The 15,102-nt window shown below is 42.1% G+C and overlaps 1 protein-coding gene across 48 annotated transcripts in view; it reads left to right on the top strand.

Annotated features, from left to right (window-relative positions):
* Positions 1–15,102, top strand: part of PRRC2C (proline rich coiled-coil 2C) — a 114,513-nt gene that overhangs the window by 19,629 nt on the left and 79,782 nt on the right. For 26 of the 48 annotated variants that reach the window (XR_006283479.1, XR_006283478.1, XM_037906885.2 and 23 more), the window contains exons 3-11: positions 780–957; positions 2,040–2,149; positions 5,638–5,775; positions 8,989–9,245; positions 9,963–10,042; positions 11,890–12,020; positions 12,108–12,198; positions 12,526–12,673; positions 13,971–14,051. Coding sequence is in view for 46 of the 48 variants with exons in the window: in XM_037906885.2 (XP_037762813.1) it covers positions 780–957; positions 2,040–2,149; positions 5,638–5,775; positions 8,989–9,245; positions 9,963–10,042; positions 11,890–12,020; positions 12,108–12,198; positions 12,526–12,673; positions 13,971–14,051 (1,214 nt within the window). In the remaining 2 variants the exon portion in view is untranslated. The remainder of the gene's footprint in view (positions 1–779; positions 958–2,039; positions 2,150–5,637; positions 5,776–8,988; positions 9,246–9,962; positions 10,043–11,889; positions 12,021–12,107; positions 12,199–12,525; positions 12,674–13,970; positions 14,052–15,102) is intronic. The other 22 variants (XM_027823664.3, XM_037906900.2, XM_037906899.2 and 19 more) reach the window with 3 other exon arrangements.

The raw sequence follows: 15,102 nt of genomic DNA, 5'->3' as shown, positions 1-15,102 counted from the left end.
TGAGTGCATCCGATGAAGTGAGCTGTAGTTCACGAAACCTTATGTTCAAATAAATTGGTTAGCCTCTAAGGTGCCACAAGTACTCCTTTCCTTTTTGCGGATACAGACTAACACGGCTGCTACTCTGAAACCTGTCATTATATTTTTAAGTTACTGTTCTATCTTTGAAGACCCTCTTCTAAGTACATTTAAAGGGACTGTTAACTTCAAAAAATTTTATCTAATAATTGCAATTAATCTGTTCCAAATAACCTCTGAGATTACTATAATTTGGAAGATGTTAGAGAATTTTTTTCAGTTTATTTGTGCCTTTGAATAGTATACCGTCACTTTCATTGTTTTGGTCAGTTACAATTTCTCTTAGTGATATCACTTTCATTCCACACTGTGGTGGGAAACCCATCTACATGTTCTTTCTGAAGTCCTGCAAAAAGATCTTTGCCATTTTTAATGTTTTTTTAGTTTTGAAAAATTACTGTAAATTTGGGGCTCATATAATCCATTTTCAGTTTGATCCTGAGGACATCAGAATACATTAGCTTCAAAACTACGAAAACTATTTCAGAACTCTTCTAAGCAAGGAATTTATAACTCCTGCTTGACAGTGAATTGTAGATTTCAAGGGGCTTGATTTTTAATCTTTAGTGCCCTTTTTTTGGTTTGTTTTAATATTGTGGTAAAATAATTTTTCACTTTTTTCCTTAAAATTCACACTGTTCATGTAATGCTACAGATTTAGTAGAAGAAAAAATTGATGTTTTTTTCTTTTTGGCATACAGTTGCCGCACGCCATGGATTACAGAGTCTTGGAAAAGTTGCCATTTCACGGAGGATGCCTCCCCCTGCTAACCTCCCTAGTCTCAAAGCAGAGAACAAAGGCAATGATCCTAATGTAATCATTGTGCCTAAAGATGGCACAGGATGGGCTTCTAAACAAGAACAGCATGAGGAAGAAAAGTAAGCTACAACAGAACAACTTACTGATTTTAATTCAGTATAACTTGTGAAAGTCCTGTCATACTGCAAACACCTTAACGAAGGCCAGAGGAAAAATAAGAAGTTGGTGGCTGTGTGACAATAAGCCTAAAATGTCGAGATGATATCATGGAGGAAATAATGCCATATTAATTGTTGGCAGGGAGGATTTCACCACATGAGGCTGGTTGAAATGAATTTCATTATTCTTACACTGGAGACAATATGCCTACATATATTCCAAACGAAGGGCTATAACTTTTTCCTTTCAGTGCTGTTCACAAATTTAACTATTATGGCTGTGTTCATCTATATTACAACTGTTAAAGGAAATACTGCTAGAGGAGAGGCAGTTAAGTGTTAACCAGGTCTCAAATCATTTAGGGATTCATAGGTTAAAACACCTTTTCAGTCATCTTTTAAAAAAAAAAAAAAGGGGGGGGGGAGAATCTGCTTTATTTTAGATGTAATTTTGTATCCTGACTACTTTTAATTGCTACCTTCCTGTGCACCAAAATACTGTAAATATAGTATTGACGTCTCATCTTGGCAGCTGTTTCTTACATAACATCTAATCTCACATAATTTACTGACCATAGAGCTTCATTATTCTGGTATTAGTTCTCTCATCGCTTAAGGGGAGGAGTATAAAGGGATGGGAGGGAGTGATTAATAAAGTACTTATATTTACCTTTGAGTGGTATCATCTTAAGTATTTTGATGCATGGCTAAACACTAAGAGATATGGGGTAAACATTCAGTTTTATGTCTTACAATTTGCTTAGGAGAGAATGCTTGTAGAGTAAATTACTGTTCATCTCCAGAACGTTACCTCCATATCAGGATTTTAGGACATAGCATGACAATAAGTTAACTTGTGTTCATACAGGGTGTACAATTGTGTTGCAGATTAGGACTTCAGTTCTTAGTTCTTCTAATGCCATAATTATCCCAGGCACAAGTGAGCAGAATAAGTTAATACTTCTGAAAAAATTGCTCATTCTGTCCTGAGAACATATCTCTCCTCCGTCCGTGAAGAATGAATGTGTTTCTTTTAATTTCAGACAACCAGAAGTGCCGCAGACACAGCCCAAACCTGTGGTTCCCCCTCCTCCAGAAGTAGCCCCTGTTGCCAAATCCTGGGCCAGTACCAAGCAAGGTGGGCAAGGCGATGGTAAGTGGAGTTTAAAGTGGAGGAAACCTAGGCTGGCCCAGTGGTTTAGTAGTTGTGCTTGGCACTGCTACGTGGGAGATCTGGGCTCAATATTCTTTTGGTCCTGTCTCTTGTTCCCTGGGACAGCAGGGGCTGGGAGTGTTGTGGAGACAACTTCCTTGCCCCTAAGGTGAGGGAGTGCCTTGTCACTCAAGTGAATCCCTGAAGCCAGCTTAGCAGCAGTGTTGTTCAGCTGCACAGGGAATTGTACAGCCCTCCTTTGCTGGGGTTCCAGGGGAAGATGATGGCTGGGGTGCAAGTCGTCGAATATGGCAGGGTTAAGAGGGGAAGGAAAATAAAGAAATCCTCAGCCTGTGGCAGGGATGTGTGTAGCTCTTCTCTGGCATGGGAGGGGGAACAGTAAACACCCAGTGGTCAAGCTAATCGTGCATATGTTTAGCATAAACCAAAAATCTGGAGCCATGAAGTTTAGCAACTGCAGTTCAAACAGCTTATCTGCTACAAGACTGTGTTTTTTCCCACTTGTCGCTGTATAGTTCTTGCAGTATTTTTAAAGCCAAAGAGTATTGACTCAAGTAGTTTTCCTGGTTTCTACCAGTTCTACTAGTTCTTCCTAGTTTCTACCATATCTTACAGTATGAAAGAAATGGTAGATTGTGTCCATGAATGTGAACCTTAAGTTCTTCAGTATTTTCATTACTATTCTAGGATAAAAGTTTGACCTTTTACTGTCAGTAATTGACCAGAGAAATAACACACTTTTATTAGACGAAGTGCATACAATGAAGCAGGAAGCAGTTTTGTTTACAACACAGAAAATAAGTCATGGTCCCTTTTATTGGCTTAATTTTGAGAGATCTGCTTGTAAGCCTCTTCTGACCAAATAACAGACTCGGTTGCAGCGTTGTGCTGATCTGTCTTTGTCCAAACCATCCTCATAGTGTGAACTTACTCTGAAAGATCAATGGAAATAACTTCTGAGCCTCTGTTATTGTAGGCATAGACCTAGTTTTTGCATGCGTTAATGTATTCTTGTTTATAAGGTCTTTGGATGCTGTATTGTGGGGCAAATATTAGGATCAAGTTGGCAATTCTAGATTGTGTTGGCATCCCACTTCCCTTCCTAAAGTTTAATATGGCATCCATCCTTGAATATAGGAAATCTCCCACTCCAAAACTAGATCTGATAGTTTGTCTTATGTGAGTGTCCTGTGAGTGGGATAACATCTGACTCATATTAGGGTACAAATCACCCTTCTACAGTAAAACCTTCTTCTCTGAGGTGCCACAGGAATTACACTATGCTTGGTGACTTTGAGATGCATACAGATGATGTCTGTTTGAATTTAATTAATGATTTTATGGCTGCTTTGAGAACTAAACCAGATGGTTGTCTCATCTCATGCAACTAGCCACGATATGGTGTTTGGACAGGAAGTTGAGATTTTGGAGAATAGGAAAATTATAGTTTTTGTCTTGGACTGATTCCAATATCCTTCAGTTTGAGATTCCAGATGCACCTGCCAGACAAGTTATGAACTTATTTCTGGCCTGCTCTTGGTTGATGGAACTTGTGCATTTCTAGCTGTCTCTTGGGGAGAATAAAATTCAGCTGACTGATCCTTCATGATATAATAGGATTTTTTTCTTGTCTGTTGATAAGTGTTCCTTAAATTCCCTCTCCCCAGCTCCATTCTTGTCTCTCGCTATGGTTTGTGTGTATAATGCGAAAAATTAAGTAAGAAGGAAAGACTTCTAGAGCTCTGAAGTTTTGTGCAATGCCTGACCAGTTACAGCATATCTTTAGATCTTGTTGTGTAGGAGATAAAGAAAAATGTAGTTGTCTCAACACCATCTTTAAAGTCTCTAACAGCTGAACTGTTCACTAGCTGACAGTGGTTATTTCAGGTTGACGCCACTTGCTTAGATTGTCAAGTTTATCACTAAGGAAACTGTTAGTTTACATACAGAATCACTTGATTCAGACTTTATGGTCACACATCAGGCAGTATTTTGAAGATGCATAAATGCGTGTGTGTGTGTCGTCCCCCCCCCCCCCCCCCCCCCATCGTGTTTACTGTAGGACATCCTGGAAAAGTTGCTTTTGCCTCATAGGAGCAGCTGTATGGAGTGATTTCTACTGCCTGCCACTTGCTGTTGGCAGTAGGAAGTGTCTTCTCAGTAATAGTAGGGTTTCCAGATACCCCAATCTGGTTCCCCACCCCCGATAAAACTTGAATATAAATTTATTTATTTATTTATTTTATCTTGGCAAAGTGAGGATTGGTTATACCAGAGCTTTCAAGATCCCCAAACAGTTAGTCATGGGGGAAACTGTTGGGTGTTTTCCCTCTTTTCTTGTTTGTATAAAGAAGGCATGAAAGATTCTTTTCAGAGCTTCGGTTTGTGCTTGATTCTTACCTTACAACATCAAGAATATAGTCTTCCCTTCAGAACAAAAAAGGGTTCCTTGGAGGACCAGAGAATGATTGCAAGCTTTCTTTACCTTCAGCTGAAGGTTTGGGGATTTGGAAACGTTCAAAGATCTGTCCTTCTAATTAGTTATAGAATAGTCTGAGGTGGCAGTTTTGACAAAAAGAAAAAGGTTTAAACAGTTTGACTAAAAGTCACTTCCTTTCTCAATCAAACTTCATTTCCTTGGCATTTGGAATGTTATAGTCCTACTAGATCTGCAGTTCATATCATCTTATAAATAACCAAGAAAGATTATCTTAATTTCCAATTTTAAATTTGTGTTTAATAAAAACCATGTACGGCTTCTTTACATATCATAAAGCAAACAATGGCACAAACACTTTTATCCCTCGTTGCAGTTAATTTTAAGCTAGCCTCCATGCTCAATTTTGTTGAACTATTTTCTTGAAGAAGCTAGTTAGAAAGAACCTAACATCCTAAAAATTGCCCTTCTGAAGGTTTAATGTTACCTCACTAATTTTTAGTAGAGTTCTTCCAAGAAGATCTTAAGCTTAAATTTTATTGTGATCTCTGTTAATAACTCAACCACAGATTGTTTCTTGAACATGCTTCTGTATGCTACCTTAAATTAAGCCAAGAGTAGTGTTTGCATACTCCAGAAGTAGCTAATTAAGAAGCTGGCATTCATGGTGTTGAGAAATTGCTTATCCAAGCTGTCCCCATGTGACGTACCAGTTCACATTTTAGGTAGTTCAAATGATCCATTATTGCTATTCTCGCACATTTTGTGTGTCTTATCTTGATCCATCTAACATTATATCCAACAAGAAAGTAAATTGGCTCAGTGGATTTAACTACGCCTGTTGCTCACTAGTGAATATGGAATTTCACAAAGGATTATTTTACACTTGGATGAAATACACAGCTTGTTTTATTTGAAAAATAGTATAGCTTTTTAAAGTAAACTTTATGGTTGGCAAGCTACAGGGTCCTATTTTTTAAACTATATTCATTATTGAAACTTGTAACACTGTTTTGTTGTAATTGTCTAGGTCCAAGTGTCCCAGTAAACAGTTATTTCCAGCAAGAGTTTCCCAGTCTGCAGGCAGCTGGGGATCAGGAAAAGTCAGGGAAAGAGAAAGATGCACCTGAAGAGCCCTATGGACCTGGACCCAGTTTACGGCCACAAAGTAGGTATACCTTAAGTCTTGTGAAGATGCATGCCGAATTTTCATTTGTGTAGCGAGACTTACCACTACGGCGCCTCCTGCTGGTCGTGCTGGGAATTAGCGCTCTTGGACCACCAGGGCACCTTTTACTAGGAGCGTCTCACTCACCGTTACTTCCACTTCCTCCACCGTGTCCACCATCTGGACCCACGTTGCTCCCGGACCGCAGTGCCCTCTTCAGGACACAGCCCGCTGTCTCTCTCCTTTCTGGGGACAGACAGTCCTCAGTCCTTTTACTTGCCTCAGTAGCCAACTGCAGTCTCTAGTCTAGCCCCTGGCTTCAGGGGCAAACTGCAGTCTGGATTTAGGCCACTCTCCTCATTGGCAAGTACAGGTAAAGGGGGGGCGGGGACCCAGGCCTGTCTGCTACTCTAGGTCCTGGCCCAGGGACCCTATAGCTGGTAACCACTTACTGCTGCCTCCCCGTATTCCCACTACCTCCTTTCCTGGGCCACTTCCTCCATAGCCCTAGCACCTTCCCTACCCTTGCTTCAGGGCCTCAGTCTGGCCATGGTCAGCCAAGAGCTCCCGTATTGCTCCGCTACCCTGCCCAACACTGCAGTATCTCACCGCAGTTGCCCACCACAATTTGGTATAGGGTTTTACTAGGGATTTCTGGCGTGCACTATGAAATAGATAGAATGTTGTCATTTACAAGTTCAAACACTCATCAGAAAATTGACCGACGTGAATTGGCCTAAATTCTACATTACATACACTTGCAGATTTATCTAAGCATGTTCTTCCAGATTACATTTTCATACCTGTCTGCCTCAGTATATTGTCAGCTTTTTTGTTTACTCATTTTACTTTTCTTCTAATCTACAACCTTGTGTTTGTCTTATTTCAGTATGCGTGTTTACCATTTACTGAGAGGTTACTCTGGGGAATTTTTCAGACTTTCACTTCTGTTCCAGCACAATGTCTACATATAGAAATAAGATACATTAATATTTCCCTTATTCCTAGGCTCTGGGTTCCCTTCACCCAAACTGTGGTCAGTTGTCCACTCATGGTCCAAAGAGTACTTGCTAGTCACATTCAAATGGTGCTGGCACCTTCTTATTTCTAGTTGCTAAATGTCATGACAAATAAAAATACTTTGCTAATATTATTCACCATGTGAGCAGTTATGGGGTTGCCAAAGGGTGGCTGGTTACATAATTACAAATGGGAGGAAGTGTGGTCTGCAGAACTGTGAATGGGAGGAGAGTTGGTCTGCAAGATAGTCTCTGTCAAGATATGGTCCATACTTCGAAAGTTTAAGACAGTCTGACTAAGACTTTAACAAGCTGGACCTCTCTCCGCTGCAGAGCGCTAGATGTGGCCAGAAGAAATGAAGGCCACACAGCACCTACAGGAGGTTGCTTTTACACACTACTTCTGAGATGAGTGAGCTCTGGGGCCTGGGAGTTGGGAACCACACTTTTGATTCCAGCAGTACTGTTCCTTACAGGAAAACAAAGTGACTTTTTTTTCTTCACCTAAAATTCATCATCCTTGTTCCAATCAAATGATCATGTGAAGTGTTTTCTGTATTGTAGCTGCCACCTGTGCAGATGACAGTGCCTTGTCTAGACTACAGTCTTAAGCTAACCTGTGTTAAGTGGACTTACAGCCACCACAGTAATTACTGCGGTGGCTGATGTCCACATTACCCTCCTCCTGTCAGTGGTGCACATCTTCACCAGAGCGCTTCCACTGACTGAAAGGCGGGGGGAGGAGGGGGTTTGGTTTGAGAGCCAGGGCCAGTTTCCCCTCCCACTCAGGCTTCTCACCTCTGGTGGGGCGATCCGCGCCTGGAGTCTGGTCAACAGCGGTACTCCCAAGAGGGAACCTCAGTGCATTTGGCTGCAAGCGGGGAGCCAGAAGCCTCAGTGCAGCCGAACTCCCAGTGGGGAGTTGGAAACCCCAGGGGGCAGTAGGGCCCCTAATGGGGAGCCCAGGCGGCAGGCCAGTTTGGAGCAGAGACCCTTCAGCAGCCTGGCTGGGGAGCTAGGCTTTGTCAATTTCATAGCTTCAGTAGTGCCATGAAATTGACAAGACAGCCAACAGCTGGTGTAAGGAATGCAGTGTCTACACAGACAATGCATCATCCTAACTACACCAACATAAGCCCTGTGCCTCTCATGGAGGTGGAGCTATTATGTTGATCTAGTAGTGTACTTACATCGGCGGGACACGGCTGTAATGTGTACACTGACCTAATTAGGCTGACATAAGGCAGATTAGGTCAATGTAAATGTAGTGTAAACCAGGCCTGAGGCAGGTAGTAGTCGTTCCAGAAGAAGGGATTTTGACATCCAAGGCTCCTTTAAACCTTTCCCCCCCTTCCCTTAGCATTCACTTCTCCGTTTTTTCCTGCCTGTCTTCTGTAAACCAGCCACTGGGTACCTCTGACTGAAGCAGTATATTTGATCAGAATCTAAGCTGGTTTTCGGGTGAAGAATAAACCAGCAAGGAGTGGGAGAAAGTAGGAAAATTTGCCTTGCCTGTCTAATGTTTCAGTCTCAATTTCTTCTGCATAGTTGTTTTGGATTTTTTTGCTAGATCTCCATGTTTCTTTAAGCATAGCTAGAGTTTCCTGTCCACCCCTTTGTATCATAGATGGTGGAATCTGTCTCGGAGCTTCTAGATACTTTGATTCTGCCTGGAAAGCTGAAGAAACTCACGTACAGGGTTCTGCATTCCATGGTTTTTGAGCTGTGCCACTCAAAAGTGGATTATTCCATGGCTTTGCATTGTAAGCAGTCCAAACTTCCACTTGACACTATCTCTCTTCAGGGACCTTTTAGACCTCAAGTTGCTACAGCAATCTACTTAACCTACACACTGAGATCTTGGGGGAAATAATTGTAGATCAATACCGCACAGATACCCCTCCTAAGTCATCCCATAAGCTGTGGAGCATAGAGCAGGCTAGCCATTTTAAATTTCATTGTTGGAAGCTCTCAGTTAGAGAAGAGAAATCTGGAGATGGGCTGAGGAGGAATGGGAGTCAGCAATCCCTTTATCTGCAGTGGCTGCCACCTGCCTGAATGACAGGCTACAAAGCATGTTCATCATTTGCACTGGTGTTGCTACATCACAGAAAACAATTGGATAAGAAGTGTCATTTACTTTGTTACAAATCAGAAGCTTATTTAAAGCTAGGCTTGTCTTTCTCCCCTACTGGTTCCTTCCATGCAGATGTTGCTAGTTGGAGAGAAGGTGGAGTTAAGAATCTCAACACCCCAAATTCTCCAACTGATCAAGAAGTTAAGCCTCTTGGCCAAGAAGATGGTAGTGCAACAGGACCAGTAGAACAAAATGATGTTCCCAAGGCAACAGAGAAAAGGGATATGCGGGTAGCACAGCCACCTCAGCCCAAGCTGAATGGTCAGCAACAACCTGCTGTCTCTTCCCAGTACAAAGCAATGATGCCACCCTATGTAAGTAACTGCTGTATCTTATATAAATATCAGTGTGAGCAGTTGAATCAATAAGATATTAGCATTAGATAGTTAAGCTGAAACATCTTACTCCTTCTCTGGGGCACTTATTGGCTTGGTTTCTAAACAGTGCAAAAATCAAGAAAAAATGTTAACTCTTTTTGTTCTTCTTTGTACAGAGGTGTTTGGAACTGTGTGGATTTTTCTTCTTCTTTTCTTCCCATTAAGGTGGTTTATAGGTGCTATTCCTAGGGGAAAGCTTGCACGATGCCTTTTGCAAGAGCAAGTTCTGTTGCCATATTAAAGCCAGCCCCACCCTTATTGCAGGAGGTTACTTGGTTTGTAATTCAGTCTCATACTGCCTGATCTTCCTATTAGACCACATCTTTCCTGTGGAAAGAGAATCTGGTGTGCAGCCTTAGCTGATATACATTAATGCTTGTCAGTGGATACGGAGCCCTGTCATGACTCCATCTGTCTTCAGTTTCAACATTGTCATGAAGGGCAACTACCTACCTTTAAGTGAGGGAATTGTAATTTGTGAGCTCAACCACTATTTAAGGTGAACAGTCTCCTTGAATTGTAAGACAGAATTTCTCTGTCTTTCATAAGGGCTGCTGTAGTGGTGGCATTGGCAGTTCTAATGAAGCTATATTTTTAAATCAATTTTTCCTATATCTAAAAGCCAGTCTGGTAATTTTTGGCTTCCTTTCCTAGATGTTTAATCAATATCCTAGAATGGCATATCCTGCAATGCAGGGTCCCAGCAGGTTCCCTACTTCATCTGAGGCTAGCAGGTAATAACTTTCATAAATACTAGAATTGCATGAGTAGTGACCAAATATATGTCACTAAGTAAAACCATGGTGCGCCCACACCTTGAATACTGTGTCCAGTTCTGGTCATTCCATCTCAAAAGGATATAATGGATCTGGAAAAGATTCAGAGCGGAGCATTGAAGATTATCAGGTCTTTAGAATGGCTTCTATATGAAGAGAAACTAAAAAGATTAGGATTGTTGGCTAAGAAAAGAGACAATTGGGGGGAGATATGAGAGAGAGCTATAAAATCATGAATGGCGTGGAAAAAGTGAACAGAGAAGTATTATTTTCCCTTTCCCACAATATATCTGTTAGCCAAGATGGTCAGGGATGCAACCCTAAAGCACTGATTGCCAGAAGCGGGGAAGGGGAAGCTAGGATGACTCCTTCCAACTGACCTATTCCATATACTCCCCCTGAATCTCTGGTACTGGCCATTGTTGGACACCATATACTGGGCTAGGTGGACCATTGATCTGACCCAGTAGGGCAGCTCTTTGTTTTGTGTGATAAAAGCAGGGCTACATATACAATCTAGCAGAGGTGGGCAAACTGCGGCCTGCAGGCCACATCCGGCCCACCAGCCGTTTTCATCTGGCCCTCGAGCTCCTGCTGGGGAGTGGAGTCTGGGGCTTGCCCTGCTCCAGCCGAAGTGCAGGGTTGGGGGCCGCTTCATGCAGCTCCTGGAAGCAGCAGCATGGCCTTCTCTGGCTCCTATGCGTAAGGGCAGCCAGGGGGCTCTGCTCTGCTCGTTGTCCCTGCCCCAAGTGCCACACCCGCAGCTCCCATTGGCCAGGAACCAATGGGAGCTGCAGGGGCAGTCCCTGTGCACGGGGCAGTGTGCAGAACTACCTGACCACGCCTCCCCGTAAGAGCTGGAGAAGAGACATGCTGCTGCTCCCCGGAGCTGCTTGAGGTAAGCGCCGCCTGGAGCCTGCACCCCTGAACCTCCCGCCATGCCCCAACCCCCTGCCCCAGCCTTGATCTCTCTCCTGCCCTCCAAACCCCTCAATCCCAGCCTTGAACAGCCTCCTGCACCCCAAATCCCTCATCCCCAGCCCCACCCCAGAGCCCGCACCCCCAACTGGAGCATGCACCCCTTCCTGCACCCCTGCCCCAGCCCTGATTCCCCTCCCGCCCTCTGAACCCCTTCGTTCCAGCCCAGAGCACCCTCCTACACCGTGAACTCTTCACTTCCAGCCCCACCCCGGAGCCTGCACCCCCAAACAGAGCCTTCACCCCTTCCCGCAACTCAACCCCAATTTTGTGAGCATTCATGGCCTGCCATATAATTTCTATTCCCAAATGTTTGCCCGCCCCTGATCTAGCATATATAAATTATCTAATATAAACTTCATTCTCCCCTTCTAAGAGATTAAAAAATCGCTGAGTGACCGTTTCAATCTAAAGAGCCCTTTTTCAGTATTTATAAACACCAAAACAGTATTTATTGACCATGTAATGGTAAAGAAGGGAGACTTGGACCCTTTTGCTCATTTTCCCCATTATAAAACTACTAGATTCAGAAATATTCCTCCTTCCCTTTTCTTTAAACATTCATAAATAATAAAACTGATTGTTTAATTGGTAATGATACATAAATTAATACAGAATGTGCTAAATATGGCTAAGTAGTATAAACTGTGCCTCTGCTAATAAGGGGAAAGCAGTAATATATACTTAAAATAGCCTATTGCTTTAGTCTTCAACTACAAATTAATCTTTTATATAGTGATTTTTAAAGATCTTAGTTGCTATCTTGGGGATAGCAGATATTGCTTTAAAAACTGATTTTTTTTTTTTACGTTCTTCCTTTGTTCTAGAGGCCCACGGGGAAGAGGGCCCTCTTGGTGCTCAGAACCTGTTGAGCGTCCGTCCATCCTTAGTGCTAGTGAACTCAAGGAACTTGATAAATTTGATAATCTGGATGCTGAGGCTGATGAAGGCTGGGCTGGTGAGAACATTGAACCTGTGAAGACTCTTGCTCTTTGCATGCTGAATACTTTAAATATATTAATCTGAATTTTTGCTCATATGATAGGTGCCCAGAGTGAGGTAGATTACACCGAGCAGTTGAACTTCAGCGATGATGATGAGCAAGGAAGTAATCAGAAAGATAAAAGGGAAAGCAGGTAATTTGATGTTGCAAGCCTTGTGAGCTGCCGCATGTGTAGGTCATGCTCTAGTGTAGGTGAAAAAATTCTTTGGGAAGGTTCAGTGGACCATCAGTGCCGACAACTTAGGTTCTCAAATGATGAATTGATTGTCTTGTGTTACATTAATGCCAGGAGACCCCAATCAGTATTGAGGCACCATTGTGTGAGGTGCTATATGTACATGTAGTAAAAACAGTCCTTGCCCTATAGAGCTTGCAGTCTAAAAAGCTGTGGGAGAAAGGGAGTATTACTGAGAGTGTACTCAAAACAGACCCTCAGTTTCATTTCTTTCTTTATATGCAGTGATGAACAGATGCCTTCAAAAGACTCTGAGAGCCCTGACAGACAGAAAGAAGCAGAAGAACGGTATAACAGTAAATCCTCTACCCAGGCTCCTGCACAGACACCAGGAGCCAGAGGTCCCTATGGCAAAAGCACTCAATTTGACCAGGTTTGTTTTTGTTTTATTTTCTCTTCCCTTTACCTCTGAGGGTGTCCCCTGTGCCTTGAGAACCCTTTCTGTGGATTCTTCCCTGTTCTTCCTCTCTAGACACTTTGAAAGTCTCAAGTGATTGGTAAAAGCATATGTTTTAATAGCAAAGTTACCACAGGGTACTATGAAGTCACTTTTACTTACTGTGTTTGTTTTATCCTTATTGTAACTACTCAGTGGCAGCCACTGTGATATCATGAAAAAAGAAAAGGAGTACTTGTGGCACCTTAGAGACTAACCAATTTATTTGAGCATGAGCTTTCGTGAGCTACAGCTCACTTCATCGGATGCATATCGGATGCACCTGTGATACCATGGCATCTCTCCACCTGAGTAAGTCTGCTTTGCGTACTCCAAAAGTTGTCAACTGTAACTAAAACAGCAAGCGCAGTCTGTCTGTCACTTCCTTTTTCCAATACTTCAGGAGCAAGTTTTGTTTTTCCCTGAATAGCCAATTCAAGCTCCTTTGATGCATATCAAAAACTTTATTTTAGTTCTTCTCACTGCACTCTATTTCTCAAGATTTTTAAACTTTCCTTGAGCCTGTTACAGCTTGCTGCTAGATTGGGCCAGTGGGAGAAAAGAACTTTTACTCGGCTTGCTTCTAAATAGAGCCCTCTCAGACAACCTGTCTTGGGCACACACACACATACTGTAGAAACCCTGAAGTGTTGAGTTTCTTTTTTTTTTTAAACTGACCCCATAGCACAGAGAGATCTGCATGTGCATAATGTAAGTTCTGCCCAGGTCCCAACTGGAGATGTACTCTTTAGTCTTGTTTTTCAGGGAAGTAAGTTATAGCTTTGTCTGATAATTTCACTGAAAAAGTAATTTTTCCCCTCCTTTCACCAGTTACAGTGAAGACAGGGAGGCCTGAAATGTGCATCAAATGAGCCTGACTTAATCCAAGTTTTACTTAATATATTTAATTTTAAAAAGGTGGGGGGGATGCACTTAAGTGACAATTCCTGGAAGATTTTATCTGAATTATAGAAAACATATGGGATTTTTTTCACTGTTTAAATCCAAATTCTGCTCCTTGGATATATGACTGTTACTTAGCCCTTGAACATAAAAGTGAAAACTACTTTGTTGCCCTTCTGTATTTGTATCTAAACTTCTTCACGGAACACAGGTGGTCCACGCTGACATGGTTAAACGCAGCCTGAAACCAGTCTCTATTTAGAGGATCTGCAAGATTGACCATACATTCCATCCAGCTAGTTACTCCAACACTGTTTTCTTTGTTCAATAGGAGCGGGCTCCGACACTAACACAGTCATCTGTACATGAGAGGGGCGGCTCTGCACTTCATCCAAAATCTATTCCTCAACAGGTATGAGAAGACAGAAGATCTGATTTACATTGGAGAATCTTGATTCCCAGTGTCAAGTGCTTAACTGTATCAGAGAGAATTTGAGGGGGAGAATTAACAGACTGTATGCTCCACCTGTAAGGAAAAAAGATGATGATGGGCATTTTGTATGATGATTAACAAGAATGATGCAGAATTTATTATTTCTATTAGAGTAGCTTCTAGGTGCCAATAATTGAAAATTGTTGCAAGACACTCTACAAAGTAAAGTAATAAGCAGTCCCTGCCCCAAAGATCTTAGTTTAAATAGCCAAGACAAAAGCTCAGGAAAAGGGATATAACACAAAAATAGAGTGAACAGAGTGGTGGCTTGCAAATGTTGTATGTTTCATGATTGTTAGTTTTTACACATGGGTGAGGAGGGATTAATTCAGTGAGTAAAGCTTTATGTGGAGACTAGCTCAATGGAATACCAAGGGAAAGGAGAGGAGACTAAAAATAGGAGTGGAGTGCAGCTGAGGTGATGATATTGAGAGAGAAGACATGAAGGGATTAGAGCAAACAGTCAACACAGGGAAAAGAATGTCCAGTATGTAAACTAGAATGCAGTCTGGCAGCATCAGTGTCTAAGAATCCCTGCTGAGGTTGCTTCAGTGTCTGCTCCTGCTGGCTTAAGTTTCTCTGGCTTCTGCCTAGAATTTTTTTCCCCAGTGGTGCTTTGTGGATTTTACATACTCCCAAAGGGGATTTCAGGGGCAGCCTTTTGCACAGTTTTACATCTGGCCCTGGCCAGGTCCGATCTTTATTTCCGTTTCTTTCCATTCATATGTATACACCTTCATTTATTTTCAGCTGAAATAAATTCACTGGTGATCCCCAGCAAGTTTTGCAGTACAGTGCTTGTTAGATTACCTGAAATCCAGTTCTTTCAACACCCCGATTGTGGTTTACACACCCACATTTTTTGTTTAAAATAAATGACCACGAGACAAAATTTGTGAGAGCGGGTATCAAAATAAATTAAATGCACCATCTGAAACTTTTAAGGCAATAATTCTCAACTCTTCTCTAA

Source organism: Chelonia mydas, chromosome 8 (genome assembly GCF_015237465.2).
Source record: "Chelonia mydas isolate rCheMyd1 chromosome 8, rCheMyd1.pri.v2, whole genome shotgun sequence".
Lineage (NCBI taxonomy): Eukaryota > Metazoa > Chordata > Testudines > Cheloniidae > Chelonia > Chelonia mydas.
The sequence above is the reverse complement of the archived record's forward strand: the minus strand, read 5'-3'. Positions and strand labels throughout refer to the sequence as shown.